Source organism: Callorhinus ursinus, unplaced genomic scaffold (assembly GCF_003265705.2).
Source record: "Callorhinus ursinus isolate GAN/ISIS: 27379988/994484 unplaced genomic scaffold, GSC_fseal_2.0 scaffold1, whole genome shotgun sequence".
Classification (NCBI taxonomy): domain Eukaryota; kingdom Metazoa; phylum Chordata; class Mammalia; order Carnivora; family Otariidae; genus Callorhinus; species Callorhinus ursinus.
Window position 1 is genome coordinate 119,278,330 of NW_027397063.1, and position 27,778 is coordinate 119,306,107.

Sequence of the window (27,778 nt, forward strand, 5' to 3'; positions counted from 1 at the left end):
GTTTAATGGTTTGTCCTGCTTTCTGTATTGGCTTTCTCAGGACACCTGAAATATTCTGTAACCATCTTCCCCCCCAACATATTATAAAAATCCATCAGTTAAAGCTATCATTCAAATGTATCTGAGCACCCTATACTTTTATTTGCTAAATTTTGTGGCCCTACTAAGGAATCATTCAATGCCTATAACCTTGTATACTTTGGCCTGCTTGATGGTGTCTCTGTCAAGGCAAATATGACTTCCTGTTCCAGGAATTTCCCAACACTGATCACAGTCTGTCTTTCTGAAATTTTTACCCAACACCGATCACAGTCTTTTTGAAATTTTGACCTGCTGCTCCAACATCACTCTTTGAGACCACAGAACAAATCTAATCCTTTTTCCTTAAAGGAGTTCAGTAATTGAATTCACTTTGTTGGAGACCACCTCATGTGGTAGACTCTTAATAAGCTCCCTATGAGCTAAAACCAGCGGTGTGCTAGTAAACTGGATCAAAAACACAAAAAATAAAACTTTGATGTGTGGCATATGCGGATTTCTGTGGTGAAAATGCTCCTGCTATGACACCATGACCAATTTCACACTGCGAAGTCAAGTCTTTGAATTCAGAGTTGGGAAGGGATGTGCACATTCCACTCTTGAGGTTGGTAAGCGCTAGCTCCAGCACAACAATCCCTAAGTTTTCTTTTTATTGACATATTTTGTAATTAGTTTCACTCTTTGAATATTGAGTTGTTGATACTGGTATCTTTTTTTTTTAAAGGTTTTATTTATTTATTTGAGAGCGCACACGAGAGAAAGCACAAGTGGGGTGAGGGGCAGAGGGAGAAGCAGGCTCCCCGCTGAGCAAGGAGCCCGATGTGGGACTCGATCCCAGGACCCTGGGCTCATGACCTGAGCTGAAGGCAGATGCTTAACCCACTGAGCCACCCAGGTGCCCTGATACTGGTGTCTTGAAAAGAATTTTATTTTATTTTTTTAAGATTTTATTTATTTATTTGACAGAGAGATAGAGAGAGAGCGCACAAGTAGGCAGAGAGGCAGGCAGAGGGAGAGGGAGAAGCAGGCTCTCCACTGAGCAGGGAGCCCGACGCGGGGCTCGATCCCAGGACCCTGGGATCACGGCCTGAGCTGAAGGCAGACGCTTAACGACTGAGCCACCCAGGTGCCCTTGAAAAGAATTTTATAAACACTCTACACATAGGTTTGATAAGAGGAGGTGATGGGTTGGCTATGGAGAATAAAGAAGAGGATGAGATCAAAAATAACTCACGGGTTCCCGGGGATCACTACTAATCAAGACAGAGACAAGACAGTAGGTTCAGGGAGGAAGGGTAAGTAATTTATACATTCCTCGAGCAAATGTTTATTGAGCACTAATCCATGTCAGGCACAGGTATTTCTGAGGATAGATATAAGAGAGAACACAACAGATAAAAATCCTTGCTCTTGTGGAGATGATATTTTATCTTATTAGAACTGGCCCCTTGAGGGAAACCTGTGGGAATCTCCTTAGACCCAGAATCTTCTGCTGAGTAACTCCCCTACGCTTTCCAGGTTCAAGCCACTGAGACATTTGGTAAATGGCTGTCTAGTACCTTGTACCACACCATTAGAAACCACCATCCAAACTGATTTCAGATGGTGCACCTTGTACCACACCATTAGAAACCACCATCCAAACTGATTTCAGATGGTGCAGCTCCTATAGGTAGCCTTTCATGCCATTCCTTACTGACTCCCTCCCTCGGAATCCAGTTAACTCTTGTCCTCTAGCAACCCTTGTAGTCATAAGATATAACCCTTGTTATTCTGTGTAATCTGTATCTTTTTGCTTCCCTGCTACATTGTACATTTTCCAAGGGTGTTTTCTTGCAAGTTCCTCATGAAGTAGAGCCATCCATCAGCTTAGCCTTTTTCTGAAGCAGTAAAGTCCACACTAAACACATTTTCAATGTAAAATATTCATCTAAGCCAGTCAAAATCATTTTTACTTTACATTAATATTTTCCCTCTGGTTACATTAAAATAAAATCCCCAAACAAAAATAGAACCCCTCATATCTGTCCTTCTGGGATTTTATTCTAATTAAACACACATACATTTTTCACAGTTCATTATAAAAGTAATGTCTTTTAACTCCCTACTAGTGACTTTATTCATTGTTTTACATTTGGCTTACTGCCGGAGGAAAGGTACATGCATGCGGGAGGAAGGGTAATTAGATAGTAGCGCTGGGGCAAATAATTACTTGGGAAAAAATAGTACAAATAACTATATGAATCAATGTCTAATGTCAGTCATCCCATAACCCACTAGGCAAGGGAATGGCTTTGCTCTAGACTCTGGCATCCAGTAGAAACCATCTCCAGAAATCATTTCATCTTTATCTGTAACGGTAACGTGGCATGGTGTTCTCTAGATGCGTTGCATCTGCCACCGGCAAATCTACAGAACTCTAAAGGGTGTCATTTGCACACGATTTCTTCTTGTACAGTGAGTAGTTTCCGCAGGACCTGTGAGCTTGCTTAGGTTTTCTGAAGGTCTCAGGATCAAAGCCTTACACATCCCTTTTGTCCTCAGAAGAGCTATCACACAGCCATACCTTCGACATTCCAGTAAGTTTTGATCTTGGAGGCATTTAGAACATTCTTACATTTCTAATTTTGTTCCAGTCTGATACGTGTCATTGTACTTTCTCTCTTTAATCAAATCCAGAGTCAACATCTCTTACCATCTTCAAGAGAGACCACTGATGTAGGGCTCTCATCTCTGATGTGTTGTGCACCTAAATAAAATTATTCGCTAGGATGTTTGTGCTCCAAGAGCTGCTGTATATATTATAGACAGCAAAGTTTTCTGGCAAGTTTGCTTTTGGTTTCTTCAAAAGTTAACATGGATTTTCCAGGGCTAAAGGACACAAAGAGGTATTTACTTTTCAGATTTCCTACCCAATATGTTTTAACATAAGTAGAAAAAGATAGTACCAGTTTCCCAGTGTAGAGGATTTCTCTGGATCACTCCACTGTATCCATTTCTCTGCCTCTCCTTGTGAGAAGACTGGAACTAACAGATAAGCTGGTCCTTTGCCCATCTGCCTAGGATTAACTTCTTCCCTTCCTTGCTCTCACTCTAGATTGTGGATTTTGTTTGAAATCTGTTTCACTTCCGACACTTAAAGAACGACCTCATTTAATCCTGCTCAAGTGATAGCTGGGAGCTCTTAAAAACAAACAAACCCAAAACGTTCTATGTGGCCAATCATATAGCTCATGGGAGCCCCATGAAATTTGATCTAAACTTTATCTCTGATTCTCTTTTGACACGTCCTTTTCTATTAACACTGAAAAAACCAAGTCAAAGTTTAGGCCAAGTAGGGGCAGGGCCTGGTGGAGAGGTAGGAGTTGACTGAAATTGGGGGTCCCTGAAACAGACAATTATCACCCCAAACCCATTTCCCTCAAAGCTGGGGGTGATGGCCAAGTTATATTCTCCAAGCCACCATCTGCCTGGAGAAAGGGTACTCTGCCTTTCTAATCCATAACATCCCCAGTACCTTGGTCATTGCTGGTGGTCATACACTCCATGGACCAGTCTTGGGGGATCACAGGGGCAACCAGCTCAGCAAACTCCGTCAGAGGACAGCTGGAAGTGCAGCCTGGCAACGTGAGGGGGTATGGTTCATGCTGGGTCTCATTCCGGTAGTACATCTCTACAAAGTACTCCCTGGTGGAGGAAGGTAGAAGACGGAGCTGTTAGTTCTGTGTTGTTAAACTGCCACTGAATTATTTTCCACCTGGCCTGTAATATGTCAGCTGTAGTTAAAAAGTTAAGAAGTTAGGGGCATCTGGGTGGCTCAGTCGGTTAAGCATCTGCCTTCAACTCAGGTCATGATCCCAGGGTTCTGGGATCCAGCCCCGCATTGGGCTCCCTGCTCAGCGGGGAGCCTGCCTCCACCCCACCCCCATGCATGCACTCTCTCTCTCAAATAAATAAAATCTAAAAAAAAAAAAAAGAAGTTAAGAAGATACAAGTTAAGAGGGGAAGAATTTACAGGAGTGAGTAGATATTAGCTAACTTAAGTGTGGGAATGGGGAGATTGGGGCAGGTGGACCAGATCCAGAGGGTGGAAATGGTAGGGCTGGTTTGTTAGATAACCAGGGGCAAAAGAGGTGGGGAGCGGGATGCTTAATTGGAGAGGGAGCTGAGAGGCGATGGTTGGGGGAATTGGGGTGATCTGATGAGCCTTTGAGTAAGAAGTGGGGGGCAGGTAGGGTATTGGGTTTTCCTTCTCTTATTCTCTCCCCTTCATGATCCTCATTTGCTTCATTTTCTCTTTTCCTCTCTCAGGATTTCTTTTAGGTTTTCCTCTGAATGAAGGTATCTCTGCTTTCCTTATCCAGGCAATAAACCTGGAACTGAGCAATACTTAACACATGTGCTTAAATATACATCCAGACTTTGTCAAAATTACACCTCAGAAAGAGGGTGTAATTCCTTATTCCTAAGTCCTTATACTCCCTCACATTTGATACTTTATTTGAAAAAACAAGGTGTATGCCAACCTTATAAAACTAGTATGAGGGCCTTATGGACTCATTTGCCAAAGAGGCGGGAGAGAAACGGAAGTAGGATTTAGTGATTATTCTTGGGGTAGTAACCTCACAACTACAAACAAGTCTTCTAAAATATCACTTTCAGGGGTGCCTGGGTGGTGCAGTTGTTTAAGCATCCGACTCTTGGTTTCCGTTCAGGTCATGATCTCATGGTCATGGGATCGAGCCCCCAGTCGGGCTCTGCGCTAGTTTCGACGTCTGCTTGAGATTCTCTCTTTCTCTCTCTGCCCCTCCTGCTCGTGCTCTGTCTCTGTCTCTCTGTCTCTAAAATGAATAAATAAATCTTTAAAAAAAACCTTCACTTTTGGGGTGCCTGGGGGCTCAGTCATTAAGCATCTGCCTTCAGCTCAGGTCATGATCCCAGGGTCCTGGGATCGAGCCCCGCTTCGGGCTCCCTGCTCAGCGGGATTTCTCTGTAGTATGTGATGCTGTTTGATAGCATTTTACCTATAGAACTTCTTTCAAAATTAGAGTCAATTCCCTAAAACCCTGTTGCTGCTTTAACAATTAAGTTTATGTGATATTATCAGTCCTTTGTCGTCATTTCAACAACGTTCCCAGCATCTTCACCGGGAGTAGTTTCCATCTCAAGAGACCATTTTCTTTTCTTTTTTTTTTTTTTAAAGATTTTATTTATTTATTTGAGAGAGAGAGAGAGAATGAGAGATAGAAAGCACAAGAGGGAAGAGAGTCAGAGGGAGAAGCAGACTCCCTGCTGAGCAGGGAGCCCGATGTGGGACTCGATCCCGGGACTCCAGGATCATGACCTGGGCCGAAGGCAGTCGCTTAACAGACTGAGCCACCCAGGCTCCCTCAAGAGACCATTTTCTTTGCTCATCCATAAGAAGCAACTCCTCATCCATCAGTTTTATCATGAGATTGCAGCAAGTCAGTCCCATCTTCAGGCTCCACTTCTAGTTCTATTTCTCTCACTATTTCTACCACATCTGCACTGAAGTCTTAAATCCCTCTAAGTCATCCACAAGGGTTTTGGAATCAACTTTTTCCACACTTCTGTTAATGTTGACATTTTGACTTCTTCCCCTGAATCATGAATGTTCTTAATGGATTTAAATGGTGAATCCTTTCAATATACTTTGCCCAAATCCATCAGAGAGGAATCACTAGGGGTGCCTGGGTGGCTCAGTCAGTTAAGCATCTGCCCTCGGCTCTGGTCATGATCCCAGGGTCCTAGGATCGAGTCCCGCATCGGGCTCCCTGCCCAGCGGGGAGCCTGCTTCTCCCTCTCCCTCTGCCCCTCCCCCGGCTCATGTTCTCGCTCTCTCTCTCAAAAAAATAAATAAAATCTTAAAAAAAAGAGGAATCACTAGTGTATCTATGGCAGTTAAAGCCTTACTATAGGCCTTAAAAAGATGGAAACTTGGGTCCCCAAATCACCATGGGTGAGTCACCTCCTAATGGCCAGGGACATCTCTCTTTTTTTTTTAGGGGGGAGGGGCAGAGGAAAAGGAAAAGAGAGAATCTTAAGCAGGCTCCATGGCCAGTGCTGAGCTTGATGCCAGGCTTTATCTCACAACCCTGAGATCATGACTTAAACCAAAATCAAGAGTTGGACGCTAAACCAACTGAGCCACCAGGCGCCACAAGTGAGGGACATCTCTATTGGGGTATTACATGAATGAGAAAATGTCCATTGGGATAGGCCTCTGAGAATCTGAGGTTAATTTGTACAGCAGCCAAAATTACCCTTATTAGTTAATATATCTGGAAAACAGTTTTAGGGGACTCAAAATTGGCTCTAGTGGTGAAGACACAAATTAAGATGCATACAAAGAGTTTGGATAAATTATTTCATGAAATTTGAAAGTGGAAAAATAGCAATATTTTTAACTTAGGGAATTATTTTACATAGTATATGATTTTATTTATTTATTTTTTATTATGTTCAGTTTATGATTTTAAATTTATGTACCTAACTGAAAATTAAATATTTTTTAAAATTTTAAGCTAATAATAACAATAATAACAAAACCTGGGGGCCAGTGGTATTAATTGTGAAAAACACCTCTTAGATACTCACCCCTTCTCAAGATACAATTCCATTATGTGGCAGGAAGCATAGGGAGGAAGGATTCCGTTGTAAACATCTAGTGCCATCTGTAGGCCACTCACGGTAGTGTCATGCTGTGGGGATTTGAAATAAATCATTTTTGATCTTTACCTCTGGTTCCGATGTACATTCCATGGGTAGTATTAAGCACTTGTAGAGAACTGTGGTTTCTGATTCACTTAAAGTTGCCATACCCCCATGGTAGAAGGGAAGAACTAATTTTGGTGGAGCATCTGTTGTGTGCGAGGCAGTATGCTTTTTTTTTTTTTTACATATCATTATTCCCATTAAAAAGATGAACAAACCCAGATAAATTAAGTAACTTGCTTAACGTCATATAACCCCAAAATGGAAGAAATTTGAGTCTAGTGTTCGGGTTTTGTACCATGCTTTTTCCCAGTGGAACATCTCTGTTTTAGCTTGTTTCATTGATTTTTATTATATTTTAAAATATTTTGGAACATATTAATGCTAGATTATATTTCTTCTGCAGATTAGAATAATGTGTGATTTTAAAGTTGGGGAAGAGGCTTGCCTGGGTGGCTCAGCTGGTTAAGAATCTGCCTTTGGCTCAGGTCATGATCCCAGGGTCCTGGGATCGAGCCCCATGTCAGGTTCCCTGCTCAGTGGGGAGTCTGCTTCTCCCTCTCCCTCTGCCTCTCCCTGATTGTGTTCTCTCTCTTTCTCAAAGAAATGAATAAAAAAATCTTAAAAAAGTAAAGTTGGGGAAGAATATATAAGATTATAAATGATAGGTTAAAATGTGAGGAAATAGAGCGCATAATTGAAAAATAATTGTTAATTGTTTATCCCAGAGTGGCTGGAAGGCATAGGGCTGGTTTTCAGTCCCAGTTTGGCCACTATTTAATTACATAATCTTTGAAAGTCCTCAGCTTCTATATCTACAAAATGGGTATAACATCTGGTTGCCTAAACTATATGGCAGTATACACATATTAAAAAGGGCTCAGAACTGATTTACTGGAGAAAGAACTAGAGTTACAGATTTATGACTTGCCAGAAATCATACAAGTCATAACGGGAAACCAGATGAGAAACTAAAGAAACTGGCAGAACGGACTGGTTTCCGAAAGTCCCTCTCCAGGGAGAACCACGCTCTGTTCCATCCATAAGCTCTTTGTCTTATACCATTCAGAGCCTCTGCTGATAAACAAACTTCCCTGTATCTGGAGTCACCCCTTCCAGCTTCCTGCAGAATGAAAACATGGCTTTCTCCAGCCAAACCATATCTGAGAAATCCTCTGTCCTAGAGAAGTGGGTGGGAAACTTGAGTTCCCATACTGTGTGTTCCGGTTCCCTGCTCATTGCAGACTCCACGGACAGCCATTTCAGTGCTCAATGTACCCCTTGAATCTCCGTGCCCTGCCAATCTCCCTGGCTCCCTGAACACTGCCTCTTTTCCTGGCTTCTACTCCCAAGGTTGGAGTCTTCTCCGAGACCTACCTTTTTCTTTCTGCACCCAGTTTGGCTCTAACTTCATGTTGCAGGTCTTTTTCCCCTTCTCTCTTCTAGTCCCTTTGCCTTCTGGAGATTTCTATTTGGAAGCTCCCTGGCATTTCAAACCCAGTTGTCTAAATCGTTACATTCCCCTGGCCCAAGAGCACCTCGGTTAATGGCTACACTCTTTTCCCAGTCCTGGAGGCTTGAAACATGGCCTTCGTCTGTGGTTTTACCTCCACATCGTCACTCCCCACCTGCATCCCATTCATCATCGCATCCCGTTCATGCTCTGCTTTTAGTTTGGAACAGAAGTGATGCTTCCCTTCTCTGTGTCACCAAAGCACTTGCTTACGCTGCATTTCTATACTGCTCTGCATGGTGTTTATGTCTTCTTGTCAGTCCTAGACTGTAAGTTCCTCAAGGGCCAGAATTATGTATCTAATTTTAAAATTAAAATTTAAAATAAAAACAAAACAACATACAATTTAAAAATGCCAACCACATAGGTGGTCATCTATACACATATTTAGGAGAGCTGAAGAATCAATATCTAAAATGTCTACCATCTACTGGGCAATAGGGAAATGATGATGAAGAAAATGAGGCTCCTGCCTTAAAGAGGTCACTGTCCAACCAAATGGATGTTGAGCGGAGGTGAAAACACTTACTGCCGAATACATGACAAGTTTTCTGTGGTTCGATGGCTGAGTTGCACTCTTCATGTGATTGAGGATCTCACTGACCAGGATACCTTAGAAAAGACAGATCAACAAAGGAGCTGAACCAAACATGGGCTTAAACTTTTTGTTAATTGCTACTTCGTGATTCTCCCTGCCATGATTCTGACGAGATCGGGCGCGTTCAGGGTGGTATGGCCGTAGACCCTGCCATGATTCTGAAAACTTAAGAGAGGGAAAGAAATTACTTCGGTTGAGCATCTACTATGTGCTTTATGTTATTTTACTGAATCCCGACTTCTATCCCCCATTTAACAGTGGGAAAGCTGAGGCCCGGCGACATAAAGTGACTCATATACAGGCTGGGCAAGGAGAGTTGGATTGACACACAAGGACCCTACTATCCCAAGGTTTTGTCAAAGCTTGAGATAGGAGGTTGAGGAACTTGGAAGGAATTACAAATGGCATTTTTCAGACAGTTGCTAGCTAGTGCTCTTCTCCAGGGCAGCCCTGAAATGACAGCCTGGCATCTACTCTGTCTTCATCCCTCTTGCTTCTACTCTCTGCGAGTCAAACCATTGGGAGGCCATGGGAGAAAGCAGCTCTCTGGATGTCTGTATAGGTCCTGGACTATTTTCTGTGGACCATTCCTCCAGGTTACCCTGGGGATTACTATTAGGGGGCAGCCAGCATCTTCCATCTGAGGGCTCCATAGAAGAGAGCTCTTGCCCTTCATGTTGTTGTTCCTGAGGTGGTGAAGGGCAGGCACACAACTCAGAGTCTCCATCCTCTTGGCAGATGCTGAAGGCTGAGAGGTATCTTGGGGTGGCAGGTGCTGGCTTGAGGACATGGTGCCCCAGGGATTTCCACAACCATCACCTGAAGACTCCTTATATTTCTGGTGGGTTTTTTTTTAAGGTTTATTAATTTATTTGAGAGAGAGAGAGAGAGAGAGAGAGAGAGCGCGCATAGGGGGAGGGGCAGAGGGAGAGTCCGAAACAGACTCCATGCTGAATGTGGAGCGGGGTGTGGGGCTCGATCCCACGACCTGGAGATCACCACCTGAGCTGAAACCAAGAGTCAGACGCTCAACCAACTGCGCCACCCAGGCGCCCCGGTGGTTTCTTTACTACACATGTACTCTCCTGGCTTCAGAATGACCAGTTTGTTTTTGTAAAGAGCAGGGCATTGATGTTAACAGACTGTTATTCCCGACTCTGTGGTCCACTTAGCAAACACACTGAGCAGCTACCATGGGTCAGATGCTATGCTAGCTGAAATCAGACTCCTGCCCTCAAAAACCTCATAACATAGTACAAAGAGACTGTTTTCTCATCTGTCTACCAAGAGGCACCATAAAGGGTTAATTAAGAAGGGAGGCGGTCTGCTCTCTCTGTAGATGCTGGGACTCTTTTGACTAGGAATAGAAGAACCTGGAAGCCACATCTCCAACAGGTCTACATCACTCTGCTTCAGAGAAGGTGGCTTTCTCAGCGTCCTTTAGGGACAACACCATCACCCATCAGCAACCTGTCCTTCGACAGGTGCCTCTGCAGCAGCCTTCGGTGTTGATAATGGGATATGGTATCAGCTCTTGGTTCTGGGGGTGGTTGTCCACCTTGCCCCAGAAGAACCTAGGGGTAACCACCACAGTTACCCCCGGGCTCTGAGGTGCCAATAATTATGTTTGCGGGGGGGGCACGGAGGTTCAGAGACATTCAGCAACGTGCCCAAGATTCCACACCCTGTGCACAGAGGGGCTGAACGTCTCTGAACCCAGCATGTCTTAATCATCTGACTACCCTGTAACACAGGCTAGTTTCTGAGTTCCCTGTTGCATCATTTACTGACTGCATACACTAGACAAAATATCACTGACTGGAAGACACAAACTTCCCTTCCCACACTCTTGAGCTAGAGCAGGGGCTGGTATACTTTTTCTGTAAAGGACCAGACAGTCAGTGTTTTAGGCTCTGTGGACCCTATGTTCGGCCGTAACGGTTCCCTCTCAGGGCGAAGCCCCAAAACAGCCATAGCACTACCTAAATGAGTGTGGCTGAGTTTCAATCATATTTTATTTATAAAAAATAGGCAGCAGGCTGGATTTGGCTTGCAGGCAGTAGCTTACATCAACCTGGGGCGTACACCGAGGTTTGCATTAGTGCAGATATGACCAGCCATGTATCAAAAATTCCTAAATGAACCTTAGGAATTTTTGTGGGGTGTGTGTGTGTGTGTGTGTGTGTGTGTGTGTGTGTGTGTAGAAGGAGGTGGGTGGAGGAGTACAGAGTACCAAATTGTGTCATCCCTAAAACCAACTGATGGAACAAAAGTTTTGGCAAAGATCAGAAGATGTCAAAATCCTGATGTTCCTGTGTGACTCTGTGTCACCCAGACAATACAGGTTTTCTCTGTAGGATTGTGTTTAGCCACTTCATCATCCAACAAGCATGCAGTTGCCAAATCTCCCTTGCCTACCCAGATCCAAACAATAGGCTGAACTCGGGTTTTGGTAGGGATCACTCAGGAAACAATTTCCTGGCCAATCAATAGCCTGGACTTCTCCAGAAAATAGGACAGGTGCATTCACACAAATACCTGCCTTTGGAGTCTGAGACTAAAAGAACAGCTTAGGGAAGGACTCTTAATAGACAGAATCTAATTTAACGCACTCATGAGAGGGGGAAACCGGATTCAAAGAGAAAGTGACTTCCCTGAAATGCAATGTCTAGTAGTCAAAGGAAAACAAGAAGAGGAAACATGAACAAACTGCGAGGAAATCCCCCAGTTTTTCTTCCTATGCAGACTCCTGCATCCATTATTAGACTATTCTCAGTTTCTGCCTGGCTCTCCCTGCCCATTTCTTCAGCATTTCTTGCATCTAGAGAAGTGCTTCTGAACTTTCATGTTTCGTGAGGTGCCTAGGGATTTCAGAAGAATGCAGATTCTGATTCAGCTCGCCTGGGGTGGGGCCTGAGATTCTGCATTTCCAGAGGCTTGGTGATGCTGTTGCTGCTTCATGGATGGCATGTTGAGTAGTGAGGGCTGAATTCCTCAGCCCATTTTGACTGGGGTGGGGGGAAACTCAATCAAGAGCGCTGTCTCCACCCTCTGATGTGACTTGGGATTGGGTCCTACCTCTGGGACCTGGTGGTTCAGGAATAAGACCTGGTGTATGTGTAGCCAGTGGGGCCCAACGTCCACCCTCTGCCTCCTTTTTTGTTTACACATCAGATTGGGCTGCTGCCTGGGCCATGACCAGTGAACATCTGCCCAGTCTGGTCCAACAACCAGGATGCTTTGCCTCTGTCTCCTCCCGGGGCTCTGCTGAACTGGTCCTGACCCCACAGTGAAGAGGGTCTGGTAATGGTTGGAGTCTTGATGTGATTGCTCTGTTTTTCTCCACCTGTCTAGAGTCTATGACTTGGAACATCTCCTGTGGCTGAGAATTTCTTCGCTGTTATGTCAGCCTGACATAATGGACCTCCTCTTGCTCTCCATCCTCACTTTTCATGTCTACATTAACAACCCCTAGAGGTGACGCCCCCTTTGGTGTCTTGGCCTGCAGTGCAATTGCCCTTAGAGGCATCAGCATCTCTTGCTGTTCTGCCTGGTTCTACCTTCTCTCTTCCACCCACCTATCCTGATTAGAAGGGCTTGGCAGCCTCTTGCCCGGGTCTACTTTTATTATGATAGGATGTCCTATGCTATGAAGGGCCAAATCCAGCTGAAAGGAGGCATCACTGAGAAATAAATGCCATTCAACACCAATGGAAAAATTTAAGTTGTGTCATAAATTTATCGATTGCAATATGTATTAATCTACATAACATAATTAATCTGCAAAATGTGTTTTACTAACTTTAACAATGCTACCTCAGGAAAATGGGCCCCTTTTGTCATACTTCCCACTAGAAGAATTCATCTTATAGGCCGCCAGACACAACTGCTTTCCGTGGGGCTTAGATACAAAATCCTTAATTGTTTCATCTGGAAAGGATGAAAAAGATCCTTTAGCTTTAGCCCAAAGCGTCCATTTCCCAGATGGGAAAACTAAGGTCCAGAGTGGGTAACATTAATGACTATGAAAACACGTAATGTTTATTGACAGTGTGTTACGTACCAGGTACTGTTTGTCCCAAACTTTTTGAATACACCCATTTATTTTAATCCTTACCACCCGTGAGGAGGGTATCATTATTATCCCCATTTTGAAGAATGGAAACCAGTGTAGGAGCAATGAAGGGACCAGTCCAAGGTCACACAGCTGATTAGTGGTGGGACGGCACTCAGGCCCTGATCACTCCACCACAAATCTAGTACAGTCCTTTTACGTTTTTATAGACTTACCCCCCTGCAGTCTAGATTTCTCTTTCTGCTTGTGAATTCCATAGATGGACAGGATGCACAACTCTGATAATTCTTTCAGCTTAGTCATGGTGTCCTCTGTGGCCCAGGAGGGTAAAGTGAAATTGTGAACACTCTATAGCAAAGAAAAAGGGAAGAAAATGTGTATTTTTAAATGATTTTTTGTCCTCTTTGTCCCACAAGAACTACTGGGTCTAGCCTTATCCTGTTGTTTCTCTCTAGGAAAACTTTATTTTTTTATTTTTTATGTATTTTTTTAAAGATTTACTTATTTGACAGAGAGAGAGAGAGCACAAGCAGTGGGAGCGGGAGAGGGAGAAGCAGACTCCCTGCTGAGCAGGGAGCCCCGATGTGGGGCTCGATCCCAGGACCCTGGGATCATGACCTGAGCCGAAGGCAGACGCTTAACGACTGAGCCACCCAGGCGCCCCTAGGAAAACTATTTTGTGATTAGTAGCGGTATTGATTTTCAGAAGGGAAATTCACAGAGACTGATTTGCTCCTTCCTACCAAGTCCATAGCTTTTGGCTGAACTGTGGGGGCAAAGGGGGATTCCTATTTTGCAGAGAAAGCGTGAGGCAGGGCAAGAATGTACCTCTTTCCTTTATGAAAGGTTTAGAGATCTATGAACTTGGGGGGAAGGTGACACTGACAGGGTTAGATGATGTTTCTGTCAAAGCTGAGTGAGTGCCCTTAGAGGACAGCTGGGAGAGGCAATGTATTTCTGGAGCCTTCAGTACCAGACCCTCCACTCCCAACAGCTTCTAGTTTACTGCCTTCTGGGGAATGTGCACTGTACACACAGTAGGATCTTAGTGAATACGTATTAAATGGATGAATAAGCTAGACAGCCGGACTGGTGTAGACTTCCTGCCAATATTTCTTACTTGCTATGAAAAGTTGATTAAGAATCCCCCAGATTCAAAGGTAGGATTGAGAGAGAGAGAGAGAGAGTACTTGAGAGAGGAGATCAAAGTGGAGTGCCTAGGGAGGAAATAAGTGGGAAAGAAGTGAAAAAGAAACCATGCACCACGGCCACATCATGCAACAGCTCAGATCAACCTGTAGTGAGGAAGAAAAAAAAGAAAATTAAGACTTGAACAAAAATATGGGCTCTTGTCTCTATTGGAGAGTTTTTTTTTTTTAAGATCTGTTTATTTGGCAGGGGGGAGGGGGTCGGGTAGGGGCAGAGGAAGAGGAAGAGAATCCCAAGCAGGCTCCACACCCAGGGCAGAGCCCGACATGGGGCTCATCTCATAATCCTGAGATCATGACCTTTAGCCTAAACCAAGCTTTGGATGCTTAACTGACTAGCCACTCAGGCGCCCCTCAAGAGTCTTTTATAAGGCTAATAAATCTTCCTTGAAACAGCTGTTAATGATAAAGTGAAAATATCAGGAGGTCATGTGAAGGTCAATAAACTGTTATGGAGGGGGGGCAAACTGTCGTTTGTTACTGACACGGAACCATGAAAATAATTGCTGGCCCCCAGGCCCTTATGATGATCTTAAGGTGGATATAAGTCCTGTGGGTGGTCAGAATTTTGCCCCAGGAATCAGGGAACCCAGTCGGGAAAACAGGATTACAGAGTACTCCTTTGGGCCAGTAGGTGGTGCATAGTGAGTGAAAAATACCAAGTAGCCTTGAAAACCCCAATGGTAACTGATGGAGCTTCACAGGTTATTTCATATGCATGTATAGCAAGGAAGAGATTACCAATAAACCAATTTCAATAGCCTGGCTTAAAGTTGTCTTGCTTATTTCTATATCCAGAAATCAGGTACCCTCCCCCTTTTTTTTTGGCTCTGTCTATATAACAATATTCTTTTTTTCATTAAAATCCATAACAGGAGCCCTGCATTCCTGAGTGACTGAAAAATAAGTGAACGGCAAGACACAGAAGAAAAGCAATTTTGCCTGCAATTTTCGAAAGTGTGAAAACATAAATAATGGAGAGAAAAAGTTAGTTTTCAATTTAATGTAAAGAAATCTTGAATTGTGTTTCAATGTCAAAGGAAGCATAATTAATATATCTGCCAGAAAGTGTATTCATCTGTTTCAAAACAGCCATAAGTCAAAAAATCAGATTGCAAGTTAATTTTTGATATTTTTTTCTTTTACCTCACAAAATAAAGGGTCGTAGACTTTAGTCCACATTCCAAAAAGGTCCTGGGTATGGTATCCTGTGAATGTTGGCAAGGTTTCTATAAAATCCTGAAACACACACGGACAGAGAAAATATTTCTACATTAGAGTCACTCAATTTCAGCATTACTGACATATGGGGCTGGATAATTTTCTTGTGGAGGGTGCCCTGTGCTTTGTAGGGGGTTTGGCTGTATCTGCGTTCTCTACCCACCAGATGATGAGCATCATCCCTATTCCCTCAGTTGTAACAACCCAAAGCGTCTCTGAACATTGCCCGGGTTCTCTGTGGGGCATATCTGCCCCCATTGAGAACACTGTTCTTCACATAAAAGTGCACCAGGAATATTGGCTGTGGTAATATGAACCCAAAGAATTTCATGAACACTAAATTGATCATTTTTCATGATTACAGTAAAAATGTGGGTGGATGCTGGCTTACTGCCATGTATTCCTGGTTTGTCCCAGAATCAGGCCAAGTGTACTACCTCAAAATTTTGGGGGAAGTAGGTGAAGTAGAACTCACACATAAATGACTGATCAAGATGTGAAGGGAAACCATGTCTTAGGCCAGAGCACCTCAGGAATATACCACAGAAACTGGACCTGCTATCTGGCTATACATTTGAAATTTGGGTGGGATACAAACATTTCTCTAGGTTCTGTATCATTCTTGGATTGTCATGGTAATGAGATCCACTATTCAGCTATCTGCCTGATGAATTTGGCAGCAATTTCTGGGAATCCTTGTGGAAGATATTGTTTAATGGATAAATTTTCTAGGAAAATATAAATTTGCCAATTTAACCTAAACAGATATCCACAAAACAAATATAATTATTGAAGATCTTCCCCCAAACCAAGCCAAACCAAACAAAAGCCCCAGGGCCAGATGACTTTATGGAGAAATTCAACCAAGATTTTCAAGAGTAAATTATTCTAATGCTATTTTAACTGTTATAGAGTATAGGGAAAGAAAAAAAAAAGAAAATTTCCAAAATATTTTTATTTTTATTATTTATTTACTTTTTAAAAAGATTTTATTTATTTATTCAGAAGAGACAGAGAGAGACAGGCAGAGGGAGAAGCAGGCTCCCTGCTGAGCAGGGAGCCCGATGCGGGATTCGATCCCAGGACTCCGGGATCATGACCTGAGTTGAAGGCAGACGCTTGACTGAGCCACCCAGGCGCCCTCCAAAATATTTTTATGAACTAAGGGCAACACAGACACTAACAAAATACTGGCCAGAAAAGAAAACTATAGTCCAATGATACTTTGAATATGAATGCAAAAGGTCTGAGTAAAATATTAACAAATAATTCAATATCCAAAGGGGCTTGAGTCTAGACATGTAAAGATGGCTCATTAGTAGTAAATCTACGAATATAATTAATCTTAGTAATTGATCCAAGGAGAAAAATAACTTGATTATATATATATTTTTAAAGATTTATTTATTTGAGAGAGAGAAAGAGAGCACTCACACACTGGAGGGAGGGGCAGAGGGGGAGAGAGAGAGAGAGAAGCAGACTCCCCGCTGAGCACGGAGCCTTACCTGGGGCTCAATCTTACAACCTGAGATCATGACTTGAGCTGAAATCAAGAGTCGAATGCTTAACCGCCTAATCCACCAGGTGCTCCTTGATTGTATTTAAATAATGTCAAAAAGATTTTTCAAAAAATTAAACACTAGTATTGTATAAAAACAATAAAAAATAGGAAAGATGGTTACTTCCTTAATTTGGTATAAATATCTCTATTTGGTCCTAAAGCCAGCATGCTTAATAGAGAAACACTTCTAAAATAAAAAATAAGCTGAGGATGCCCACAGCCAGTACTGTTATGTCCTACTCTATTCTAAGTACTGGCCAGTGCAAATACGCAAAAGAAATCAGAGGTAAAAATAGTTACGTCCTACTCTATTCTAAGTACTGGCCAGTGCAAATACGCAAAAGAAATCAGAGGTAAAAATATTGGAAAAGTTGAGGTAAGCCAAGGTTATTTGCAGATATTATAAGCTTGGCACAAGTTTCAAGATAAATGTAAAGACCTATGTGAAGAAAACCTTAAAAAATTCTTGAACAAATAGGATAATGTACCAAGAAAGGAATACTCAACATCATAGAGTTGTGAATTCTCCAAGTTAATTTATACATTTAATACGACCCCTAGAAACACTAGAAAGTAAAAAGAAAAGTTTTTGGAACTGAGACAAGCTGATTCTAAAGTTCATAAAGAAGATAAAAACACAGTCATGAAAACTCAGAAAAGTAGAGAATGAGGGGTGATAAGCCTTTTAGATATTAAAGCATGTATAAAGTCTTACTAAGTACAACAGTGTAGTTTTGGCTAGTGAAATGAAAGAATAATTGGATAGGATAAAAATTCCAGCAACAGACCACATAAATAGAATTTAGGGGAATAAAAATAAATAAAAATAGGGGAATTTTAATATATTTAATAGGAAAAAGATGGGAAAAAGATGGACTAGTCAATAAATAGTGATGGGGTTATTGGGTAATATGGGAAAACTTAAGCAGGATGCAAATTTTGCACCTAACCCCAGTATAAAAGGATCCAATATGTAAATGCAAACATGAAGATATAGTGGAATTAGAAGAAAACATTACAGACTTCCTTTGTAACCTAGGAATCGAGAAAGCTTCTCTAAATATGACTACAAATATACAAACCATATAGGAACACATCAGCACACTTAGGACTATGCCATGGCAAAAACACTATAACCAGTATCAACAGGCAAACAATAGAAACCATGCCATTCACGTTTGTGGAAAAAAATGTCAAAATATATTGAGAAAGCTCCTACAATGTACAGGAAAGAGAAAACCAATAATCCAAAGGATAAATGGTCAAGGGATAGGAAGACAACTGGAAATACAAAAGGCATTTAACTAGATAAAAATATTCCAAACTCACTCATCACAAGAGAAAAATATTACAGCACAATGCTTTATAATGGTGATGGTTCTGGGCTTCCTTGTCTTGTTGCTGATTTTAGAGGGGATGCTTCTAGTGGTACGGTTTTTTACTTACAGACTGTCAAGTATCCCCAAAGTTGTCTACACACCGTTGGCAAGGTTATAGAGAAACAGGCAATCCTGTGCATTGTTGATCGGGTCAGACATTAGTATAACCTCCTTGGAGAACAATTTGATAATATTTCATATTGTCCTAGAATTTCTACTTTTGGGGTATTATTCCACAGATATTCTTGTGAAATTATTTAGATGCACAAGATACTCATACAGACTGTAAATGATTGGAAATGACTCACTTGTCCATCAATATAGACTGGTTAAAGAAAGTATGGTACGTCCACGAATTCCAATGCAGTTATAAAAAATGAGGAAACTCTTTATGTACAGATTGAGTAACATTTCTAAGATATATTGTTAAATGAAAAAAACCCAAAGTGCCCAACTCTGTGAATACAGTATACTACTTTTGTGTAGCAAAGGGGATACTACCAGAATATATTCATATTTATTTGCATATGCATAAAGAAACTGCAAGACTATATAAGAAAATGCTGCCACCAGTTACGTGTGGGGTCATTAAGAGACTTTCCATTGTATTCCTTTTTATATTTTTTAAAATTTTGGAACCACGGAAATGTGTTAGAGATTCAAAATTTTGTTTTTTAAAAACACAGAGCATTATATCTACTTTTTAAGCATCGTCTTAAGAAGGGGTATTTTGCAAAGTGGAAACATAAAATAAGAAAGACTAATCTTTATATATGAAATCAATGGTCCCAGACCCTCAGCCTCATTAGGGAAGATCATTTTAGCCTTGCATGTGTTCTGACCCAGCCACGCACTTTCGTCCGGTTCCTTCTGGCACGCGGGTATAGGATTAGAAAGGGACTGGCTTCTTTACCGGCTTGTGGCCCCACGCAGGGAAGGGGACCAGACAGTGATGACTGACCGTCATTAAACGTTTCAACCCACTGCTCTAACTGGCCACTGGCAGACACATTTCTCCCACACTTTTAAGAAGCTGGAGCTTCATCCTTTGTCTTGGCCCTCACCCTCCCGTGCACCACTAAATGACATGATTTTTAACCTTGTAAGGATGCAACCTCTCCTGGAATTCCGTCGATTTGAGAGTCTCCTCCTTAAGTTCTTTAAAGCGAGGGCAGTCCCGGAAAGGCAGGTACAGCAACTGAGAACAAAAGAAAAACCACAAATTCTTTATTAGTCAGAAGAACTTTGCTAAAGAAGCTGCAGCCATGTTTTAAGCCTCATTAGGGGCAAAGTGATCTGAATAAAAGATTCACATGTGTTCTGAGCTGAATGGAAATTCTAAAATTGAGGAAAAAGAGATAAATGGTCTGTAGGTCTTACATGGTAGGATATGCACCCAGAACTGAAAAGCCTTTTTTTTTTCCCTTTCATGAACTTGCCTAAATAGGACTGTGTTGTTGGTAAATATTCACACTTCCTGGTTTTCCATGTTGATATAACTATTATTTCGATTCCTACTGGACCTCTTACATTTCTAGCATGAGATACACATGTGTGTGCAAAGGCATCCTGCCCCTCCACTCCATGCACACGAGTATAGAGAAATGAGTAAGAGGCTCTGGAGAGAGATTGATTAACCATTCACTGACTTAAGTTCCAGTCAAAATAAGGTTTTTATTATTAATTAATAATATCATTATTAAAACCCATTATGAGGACAAAGGGGTGAGTTTAAATTGGACAATCCTCATCCTCTGTAACCTCATGTCTAGGTTGGTGACTCCTCAGCTTATTTTGTTGCTCTGACTTTTCATTTGTGGCTGGTCTTCTCTTTCCAGCCCTTAGTGGACATCACTTCTTGGAGCTTTCTTTGCTTCCTCAAGTTTAACATGTACGAAACTGAAGTCAACTTCATTTTTAACCATTTTGCCTTTGTAATCTATTTACTTTGGCCAATGGTAAAATTTATCACCCTGTTTCATAGACTAATCAGTTTTGCTTGTTTACTTTCAAAATATATCCAAAATAGACTCCTCTTCATCATATTCATTGTTCCCTCCCAGTCCAAACCATCATAACCTGTGTTTCGACTAATGAAAGAGCCTCCTGTCTGGTCAGTAGGCATCCATCCATTCTTTCCATCTTTACAATTCATTCTCCATACCACAGCTACCCTAATCCTTTTTGTTTTATTTTTATAAATACAAATCCTTTTAAAGCATTAATCAGATCATGCCATTTTGTAGTTTATAAACTTCACTGGCTTTCATCTTACTTGGAATAAAATCCAAACTCAGTTAACCCTAAAGATCTCTGCCCTGCTTTCCTGCTACTGCCCCCTTATTCTTCTCCAGCAACACAGGGGCCTCCCCTCCTTGTCGTCCCCTGAACTCACAGGCTTGGGGGCTCTGCAGACTGTTCCCTGCCCGAGACCTTGCCCCTGGTGACTCCTGCCAGGCTCTTCTAACTCAGCCCCAGCCATGATCACATTAACTTGCTTTATTTCCTTTGGGGAACTCATCACCATTTGAGATTATTACTATTTTTTACATTACCATCTGTTTCCTATAAAATGTCATCTCAAGGACAGCCAGGATCTTGTCTGTCTTATCCATTGCTGTGTTGTCAGTGCCTAGAACAGAGCCTGGCATATTTGTAGCTGCTCAGAAAACTTTTTCAAAATAAGTTGCTTCCTGGGGCACCTGGGTGGCTCAGTGGGTTAAGCGTCTGCCTTTGGCTCAGATCATGATCCTGGGGTCCTGGGATCAAGCTCTGCATCCGGCCCCCTGCTCAGTGGGGAGTCTGCTTCTCCCTCTGCCCCTTCCCCCCCAACTCATACTCTCTCTCTCAAATAAATAAAATCTTAAAAAAATAAAAATAAGTTGCTTCCTGATTCTGTCATTTGCCTCACTCTGCTTTCCTTCTTCTCGTGTCTTTACCATATAATTTCAAACCTTCATTTCCTCATTCCTGAATGGCTTCCACAGGTATTCTCCGAGGTTCCAGTATCCTTTCCTTCCAAACCGTGGTCAGACAGATGCCTCGGAGCACGGCTCATCACGTGTGCACAGTACTGAGGAACGAACGTGCACAGGTTCTTTTTATGTCCACGGCTTTATAGCTCAATTTCCCTGTATGGCCTTCCAACTTTCCTACCGAAGGAACGGCACTGCGGAGGAATAGGCATGGGACTCTCCATTTAAAGATCTAGGTTTTAGTGAATTACTCAGCCTTCCTAGACTTTTGTTTTCCCATCCCACATCTTGAAAGAGGCTGAAAATAAGTGGGATAATCATCTAAATATTTGATCAACATTTTGCAATTCACAAAAGCTCTTCCATTTCTTTTTTTTTTTTTTTAAAGATTTTATTTATTTGAGAGAGAATGAGAGATAGCACGAGAGGGAAGAGGGTCAGAGGGAGAAGCAGACTCCCCACTGAGCAGGGAGCCCGATGCGGGATTCGATCCTGGGACTCCAGGATCATGACCTGAGCCGAAGGCAGTGGCTTAACCAACTGAGCCACCCAGGCGCCCAAGCTCTTCCATTTCTTAACCAGGTTTTCACAAGTCGTCCTGAAATATTTAGTTTCTCCTGTCTGTGCCCAACATAGTCAGACATTTTCATTCCTTCTAAATAAGAACTCTGGACACAGAAGGGCAAGCCCTCTATATATTCACCCACTGCCATGTTTTTGGGCTGCTTTCTTCTCCTTTCCTTCCCCCCTCCGAGGTCTAGTTCAAGCTCTCACTCTCTCCGTGACGACCAGAATGGCTGCCTGTGGTAGAGCCATGGGCGTCCTTCTGCGAGTCCCTCTCGCAGGTGCAGCTTGTCCTTGCTTCATCACCCACCACTTCGTATCGTGGTCTACACGCGTCACACATGCAAATCTGTTTTCATCAAGTGGATGATGAATTAGGGAAGAAACCTGGCCTCATGTTTCTCTACAGCACTTCGCACAGCTCTGGGAATGACTGTGTGTTGACTGTGTTGACTGTTAGGTTTCTTAGCTGATGTTAAAACTGTTTTTATCTTAGTGAGGACATAGCTGGAAGCCATGGGTAGATAATCTTGCTTCTCTCTTCCTCATTCTCCGTTGTTTCTCTTTTCCTTTTTTTCTTAAAGGTTTTATTGATTTATTTGACAGAAAGCGTGCATGAACGGGGGGAGGAGCAGAAGCAGAGGGAGAAGCAGGCTCCCCGTTGAGCAGGCTTGGCCCCAGGACCCCAAGATCATGACCTGACCCGAAGGCAGACGCCTGACTGAGCCACGCAGGCGCCCCTCTCTTTTCCTCCTCTGATAGCTCCTATAGTCTCTTTCCTACATAATTTTATTACTATCTTTCGGGATTAAGGGTTAAACATCTACCTTGGTCTACACTGGCTAAATCTGGTGCTGCTGTCCATGTCTATCTATGCAGAAAAGGCTGTGGCAAAAGCGATTTTTTTTTCTTTTGGAAGAAAATATTCACAAACTCCTAAGAATACTGATCATCATAATACTTCTCTCTTGATTCTGTGAAGGAAAGAGGTACAAATAAATCATCCTGTCTTTTCAGGAAACATCAGAAAAGTGGTTGGAGTAGACTTACCTAGAGTGAGGTTCACAGGGTCAGGCTGCTTCTACAAAGTATTTGGGAAAGATTCTTATGTCATCAGATGCAACAGTTAAGTCAAATGTCTAGGAGTACTGGCAGGGCAAAGAGGTCGGAAGCTTACCCCAGGGGCCCCTGGGCAACAGTCCAAGTGCAAAAGTCATGCTCAGCCTCAGCTACCAAGAGATGACATGGTCATGCTTACAGTGAGACTGCAGGGGAATCAGCACGGATTCCTTGTCCCAAAACATTCCCTTCAAATAGTCTTTTTTTTTCTTTTAATTTTTATTTTTTAGAAGGGGGAGGAGCAGAGGGAGAGAGAGAGAGAGAAACTTAAGCAGTCTCCACGCCCAGCATCAGAGCCTGAAGCGGGGCTCGATCTCACAACCCTGAGATCATGAGCCAAGCCAAAATCAAGAGTCGGACACCCAACCGACTGCGTCACCCAGGTGCCCCTCCTTCATATAGTCTTAAATTCCACACCTGGGAGATTAGTTAGATTTATTTCATCCTACTTAAAACCAAAAGCAATTCCTCTGAAAATATTAAAGAGCTTTTGGTGCATCCTACCCAGTGCAAAATAGATTTGAGAGTTTCTCTCAAAAGCCTCATTCAGGCAGCTTGGCTTATGGTACTGGTTCTCACACATGCTGTCCACTAGAATCATCCAGGGGGATTATTTTAAAAGTACTATGCCTGCATCCCACCCTCAGAGATCCCGATTTGTTATAGAGAGTGCCCTAGGTGCCAGGATTTAAAAAATTTTTTTTTCAGGTAATTCTAATATAATAACTTTGAGAACCACTAGTTTATAGGGAAGGAAATTGCTCTGGAATGAGATAGGCCTGGTTCTAGTCCCAGTAGCGATGCTTACCAGCTCTGTGGCACTGGGCCTATTTTGTTTCTTTCTCTAAGCACATATGTCCCTGGCTATAAAAGGAGAACAGTAATATTGTCCATTGAAGGTTGTTATGAAAGGTAAATATGGTGGCACATATCAAAGTGCTGGTCACTGACTATGCACTCAAATCTTTCTTTTTTCCCCTACCTCAGAATGGGGGTTTTCATGTGGGGAGGGGTATTTTGTAGGTAGAGAGGTCTCAGAATATTCTGGAGGGAGGAGAACCCTATTGTGGGGCACCAAAAGCCTGGGAATTGAAAGTAGAACAAGGGGAACTCTGTGTGTGTGTGTGTGTGTGTGTGTGTGTGTGTGTGTGTACATGTGAAGATGGAGAGGGGCAAATTGCCATTTTTTTAAAAAGATTTATTTATTTATTTTAGAGAGAGAGAGAGAGTGAGCATGTGGTGGGGAAGGGCAGAGGGACAAGGAGAGAGAAACTCAAGCGGACTTGGCGTTGAGCGTGGAGCAAAAGAGCCCGATGTGGGGCTCGATCCCATTACTGGGAGATCACGACCTGAGCCAAACCAAGAGTTGGCCACTTAATTGACTGTACCACCCAGGTGCCCCCATGTTGCCATCTGTTGAAAGGGTGGCAAAACAAAGTGGATGATAAAGGTCCAAACTCAAATTCTGTTCCTACTCTCTCTTGCCTGGGGCTTCTTATGTCCTACTTTGTCCTTCACAGCTTTATTTAGAAAAGGATTAAGATTTCACAGACCAAGCAGTCTCCAGACCTCCAAACTCACAAGTACTGGGCAACCTGCCTTCCTCCTCCTAGGCCAAATAGGAGGTTTTAGCAGAATACTCACCCGATCTTCAGAAAGAGAGAGTGTGTGCACTGGGATGGGCTGCCAGGGTAGGCTGGGATTCCAGACGCTGATACCCTCTGGGGGAAACAGGCCTGCAAGGTTTGTCATAGCACTCATCAAAGTCCTATCAACGTCCGTACTTTGAATATAAACCTAGAGTGGGAAAATCAAAGGAGATTCCAACTAATTGGAACTGTGCATTTTTCCCTGTGGAGCAAAGAGTACATTTGAGAAAGGCCAGGACCCTCACACGAAAACATTAGCAAACATTGTGGTAGCATCATGATCATAATATCTACTATAGAAGAGACAGTATTATGAGAATGCCACCTGGTATGTCAATAGTTGAATTGACAAAGAGACCAATTAAGTGGTGGCTAATTGCCAAGCCAAAATATTTGCCATAGGGGTCCATAAAATTTTGCACTTAGTCATATTCATAAATTTTTTAGGAACAAAGTATTTGTATGGAGAGGAGTACATTTAGGGTGCCTGGGTGGCTCAGTTGGTTAAATTACTGCCTTCGGCTCAGGTCATGATCCCAGGGTCCTTGGATAGAGCCCTGCATCAGGCTTCCTGCTTGGCGGGGAGTCTACTTCTCCCTCTCCCTCTGCCCGTCCCCCTCACTCATGCTCTCATTCTCCCTCTCTCTCGAATAAATAAACAAAATCTTTAAAAAAAGAGGAGTATATTTGTAAATAAGATCTCTGACTTGTGTAAGTTCTTTGGGAAACTGGAAAAGCACTTTTACAAATGCAACATTATGTTAAATTCTTTCAAGGAAATAGGTTCCCACTCTTGGCTCCCCAACTTGCCTGTTCATGTTTGTAGGACTCATTCAAAAATTTTCTGTATCTTTTCCTTATATACTGTCCAAGTTCATAATGCTGTTCCATGCCCAGCTATGGGAAAAATAAAAGCAAAAATCAGTGAAAGTAAATTCTGTGCATTTCATGTATGAGTCTCATCTCTCCTTATTGAATGTGTAGAGCAAACCATGGTGTAATTTAATAGTTCCACAAGAACATATTTTTAAATGAAAACAAGAAAAGAGAGTTGTAATCTTTAGCCATGACTCCTTGAGAAAACTCATGCATCTTCATTAGCACTTAACATAGAGCTTTGCACAGTTAATGGCTGGTGACTGATCTGGTTTAAGTAAATGGTTCATCTCTGGTGTGGTAGAACATCACTGGCTCATCTTTGTTGGTGAAACATTCAAGAGAGCTGGTTGACCACTTGATGGAGGTTTTGTGGAAGAAATTCAACCACCTGATAACGGGTTGGACTTGACGAATCTGCAGATCACTTTCAACCTCTCAGTATAATGATTTATTATCTGCACAGTTTATTTATGCCTGGTTCCTGAAAAACTAGAGTCTGTTACCCAAAGTGTGGTCTGGGGATCAGCAGTATTAGGATCACTTGGGAGTATGTTAGAAACCAAAGTCTTGGGCCCCATCTTGACCTTCTGAGCCAGAATTTTTGTCAGGGAGTGGAGCTCAGGAACCCCTTTTTAACAAGCTTATTAAGATTCTGATGGCCAGTAATCACTGAGAAATATTGCTTTAGTTCAGTGATCCTCAAGCATTACTGTGCATCAGAAGCAAAATTACCTAGGGATGCTTGTTGAAATGCAGATGCCTCAGCATTTCCCCCAGAGATTTCCTGCTTGTTAGATCCCAGTGTGGCCCTGGAATCTGCATTTTAACAAGGGCCCTGAGTGATTCAGATCCTTGCAGGAGAGTGCCATGCTTTGAGAAACACTGCCTTCAAGTCTGTCTTTAATCCCGAGTTTTATTAGAACTTCAGTAGTCAGAGAGGATGTGGTCCCTATAACCTCTGCTTGGTCCGACTCCTTCCTTTGCTTGTATTCCTGGCTACCATGATCATCACCACCCCCCTAGGATAGGGAAGGAGGTGGGGAAAGAGTAATGTGTGCTTTGAGTTCTGCTAGTTTCCTGGATGACATGGGTAGCTAAAGAAGCAGGTACTTTGGGCCTAATTTGTTATACTAACTTACAGCTGAATTTTAAAGAGTCATCTTCTATAGAGCAGTGGTTTTCAAATGTCAGCATGCACAGAATCACCTGGAGGATTCATTAAAATAAGGTTCCCAGAAATGAAGCCCAGAGTTTCTGGTTCAGTGGGGAGGGCCAGACAATTTACATTTCTGACAAGTTTCCAAGTAATGGTGATGTTGCCTGTCCAGGGACCACACTTTGAGAACCACTGACCTAGAAAGCCATTACCTTGTCATTATGTAGCTTGCAAGTACCTGGCCAAGGGCAGGAATTTGAGCTCTAGAACCTTGCGACTTCAAGAGTGGCCATGTACCAGCATCACTGGCTTCACCTTGGAGTGTATTAGAAATAAAGACTCTTAGGCCTATGTCAGACCTGCTGAATTAGAATCTGCATTTTTTCTTTTTTCCCCAAGTCTTATTGAGATATAATTCACATACATCACTGTATGAGTTTAAGATATACAGCATACAGCTTGGTACACACACACACACACACACACACACACACACACACACACACACCCATAATGGAATATTATTTAGCCATAAAAAATGATAAAATCCTGCTGTTTATGACAACATTGATAAACATTGAGGACATTATGCTAAATAATATAAATAATATAAGCCAGAGAAAGACAAATACTGTATGATCTCATTTATATGTAAAATCTCAAAAAAATTTTAAAAACCAAACTCCTAGAAAAAGGGATCAGATTTGTGGTTACCAGAGGCAGGGGAAGGGGGGGGAAGAGGATTGGGAAAAAGGTGGTCAAAAGGTACAAACTTCCAGTTACAAGGTAAATAAGTAGTAGGGATTTAATGTACAGCATAACGACTATGGATAAAATAGCTCTATCATACATATGAAAGTTGTTAAGAGGGTAAATCCCAAGAGTTCTCATCCCAAGGAAAAAAAAATTTTTTTTTTTGCTTTCTCATTTTATTGTATCTCTATGAAATGACAGATGTTAACTAAATTTGTAACAGTGATCATTTCACAATATATGTTCTCTCGTTTAAGGAGCTGAAAGCTGGGTAGGAGTGAGGTATGGTGGGAGGAGCTCTGACCGGGGAGCCAAAAGATGCTGACCTCAAACAGCCTCTGCGGGATTTCTCCT

General features: G+C 42.3%; 1 protein-coding gene across 2 annotated transcripts in view; it reads right to left on the reverse strand.

The window, feature by feature from the left end:
- The window catches only part of ACP3 (acid phosphatase 3), a 46,307-nt gene that overhangs the window by 10,176 nt on the left and 8,353 nt on the right, over window positions 1-27,778 (reverse strand). The window contains exons 3-11 of one of the 2 annotated variants that reach the window (XM_025882222.2): window positions 25,447-25,533; window positions 24,632-24,784; window positions 19,429-19,527; window positions 15,315-15,407; window positions 13,176-13,308; window positions 8,817-8,899; window positions 6,658-6,761; window positions 3,557-3,726; window positions 1,360-2,910 (exon numbers count right to left, since the gene is read on the reverse strand). In XM_025882222.2, coding sequence (XP_025738007.1) covers window positions 2,891-2,910; window positions 3,557-3,726; window positions 6,658-6,761; window positions 8,817-8,899; window positions 13,176-13,308; window positions 15,315-15,407; window positions 19,429-19,527; window positions 24,632-24,784; window positions 25,447-25,533 — 942 coding nt within the window. In that variant the 3' untranslated portion in view covers window positions 1,360-2,890. Of the gene's footprint in view, window positions 1-1,359; window positions 2,911-3,556; window positions 3,727-6,657; window positions 6,762-8,816; window positions 8,900-13,175; window positions 13,309-15,314; window positions 15,408-19,428; window positions 19,528-24,631; window positions 24,785-25,446; window positions 25,534-27,778 lie in introns of those variants that run through there. The other variant, XM_025882215.2, reaches the window with a different exon arrangement.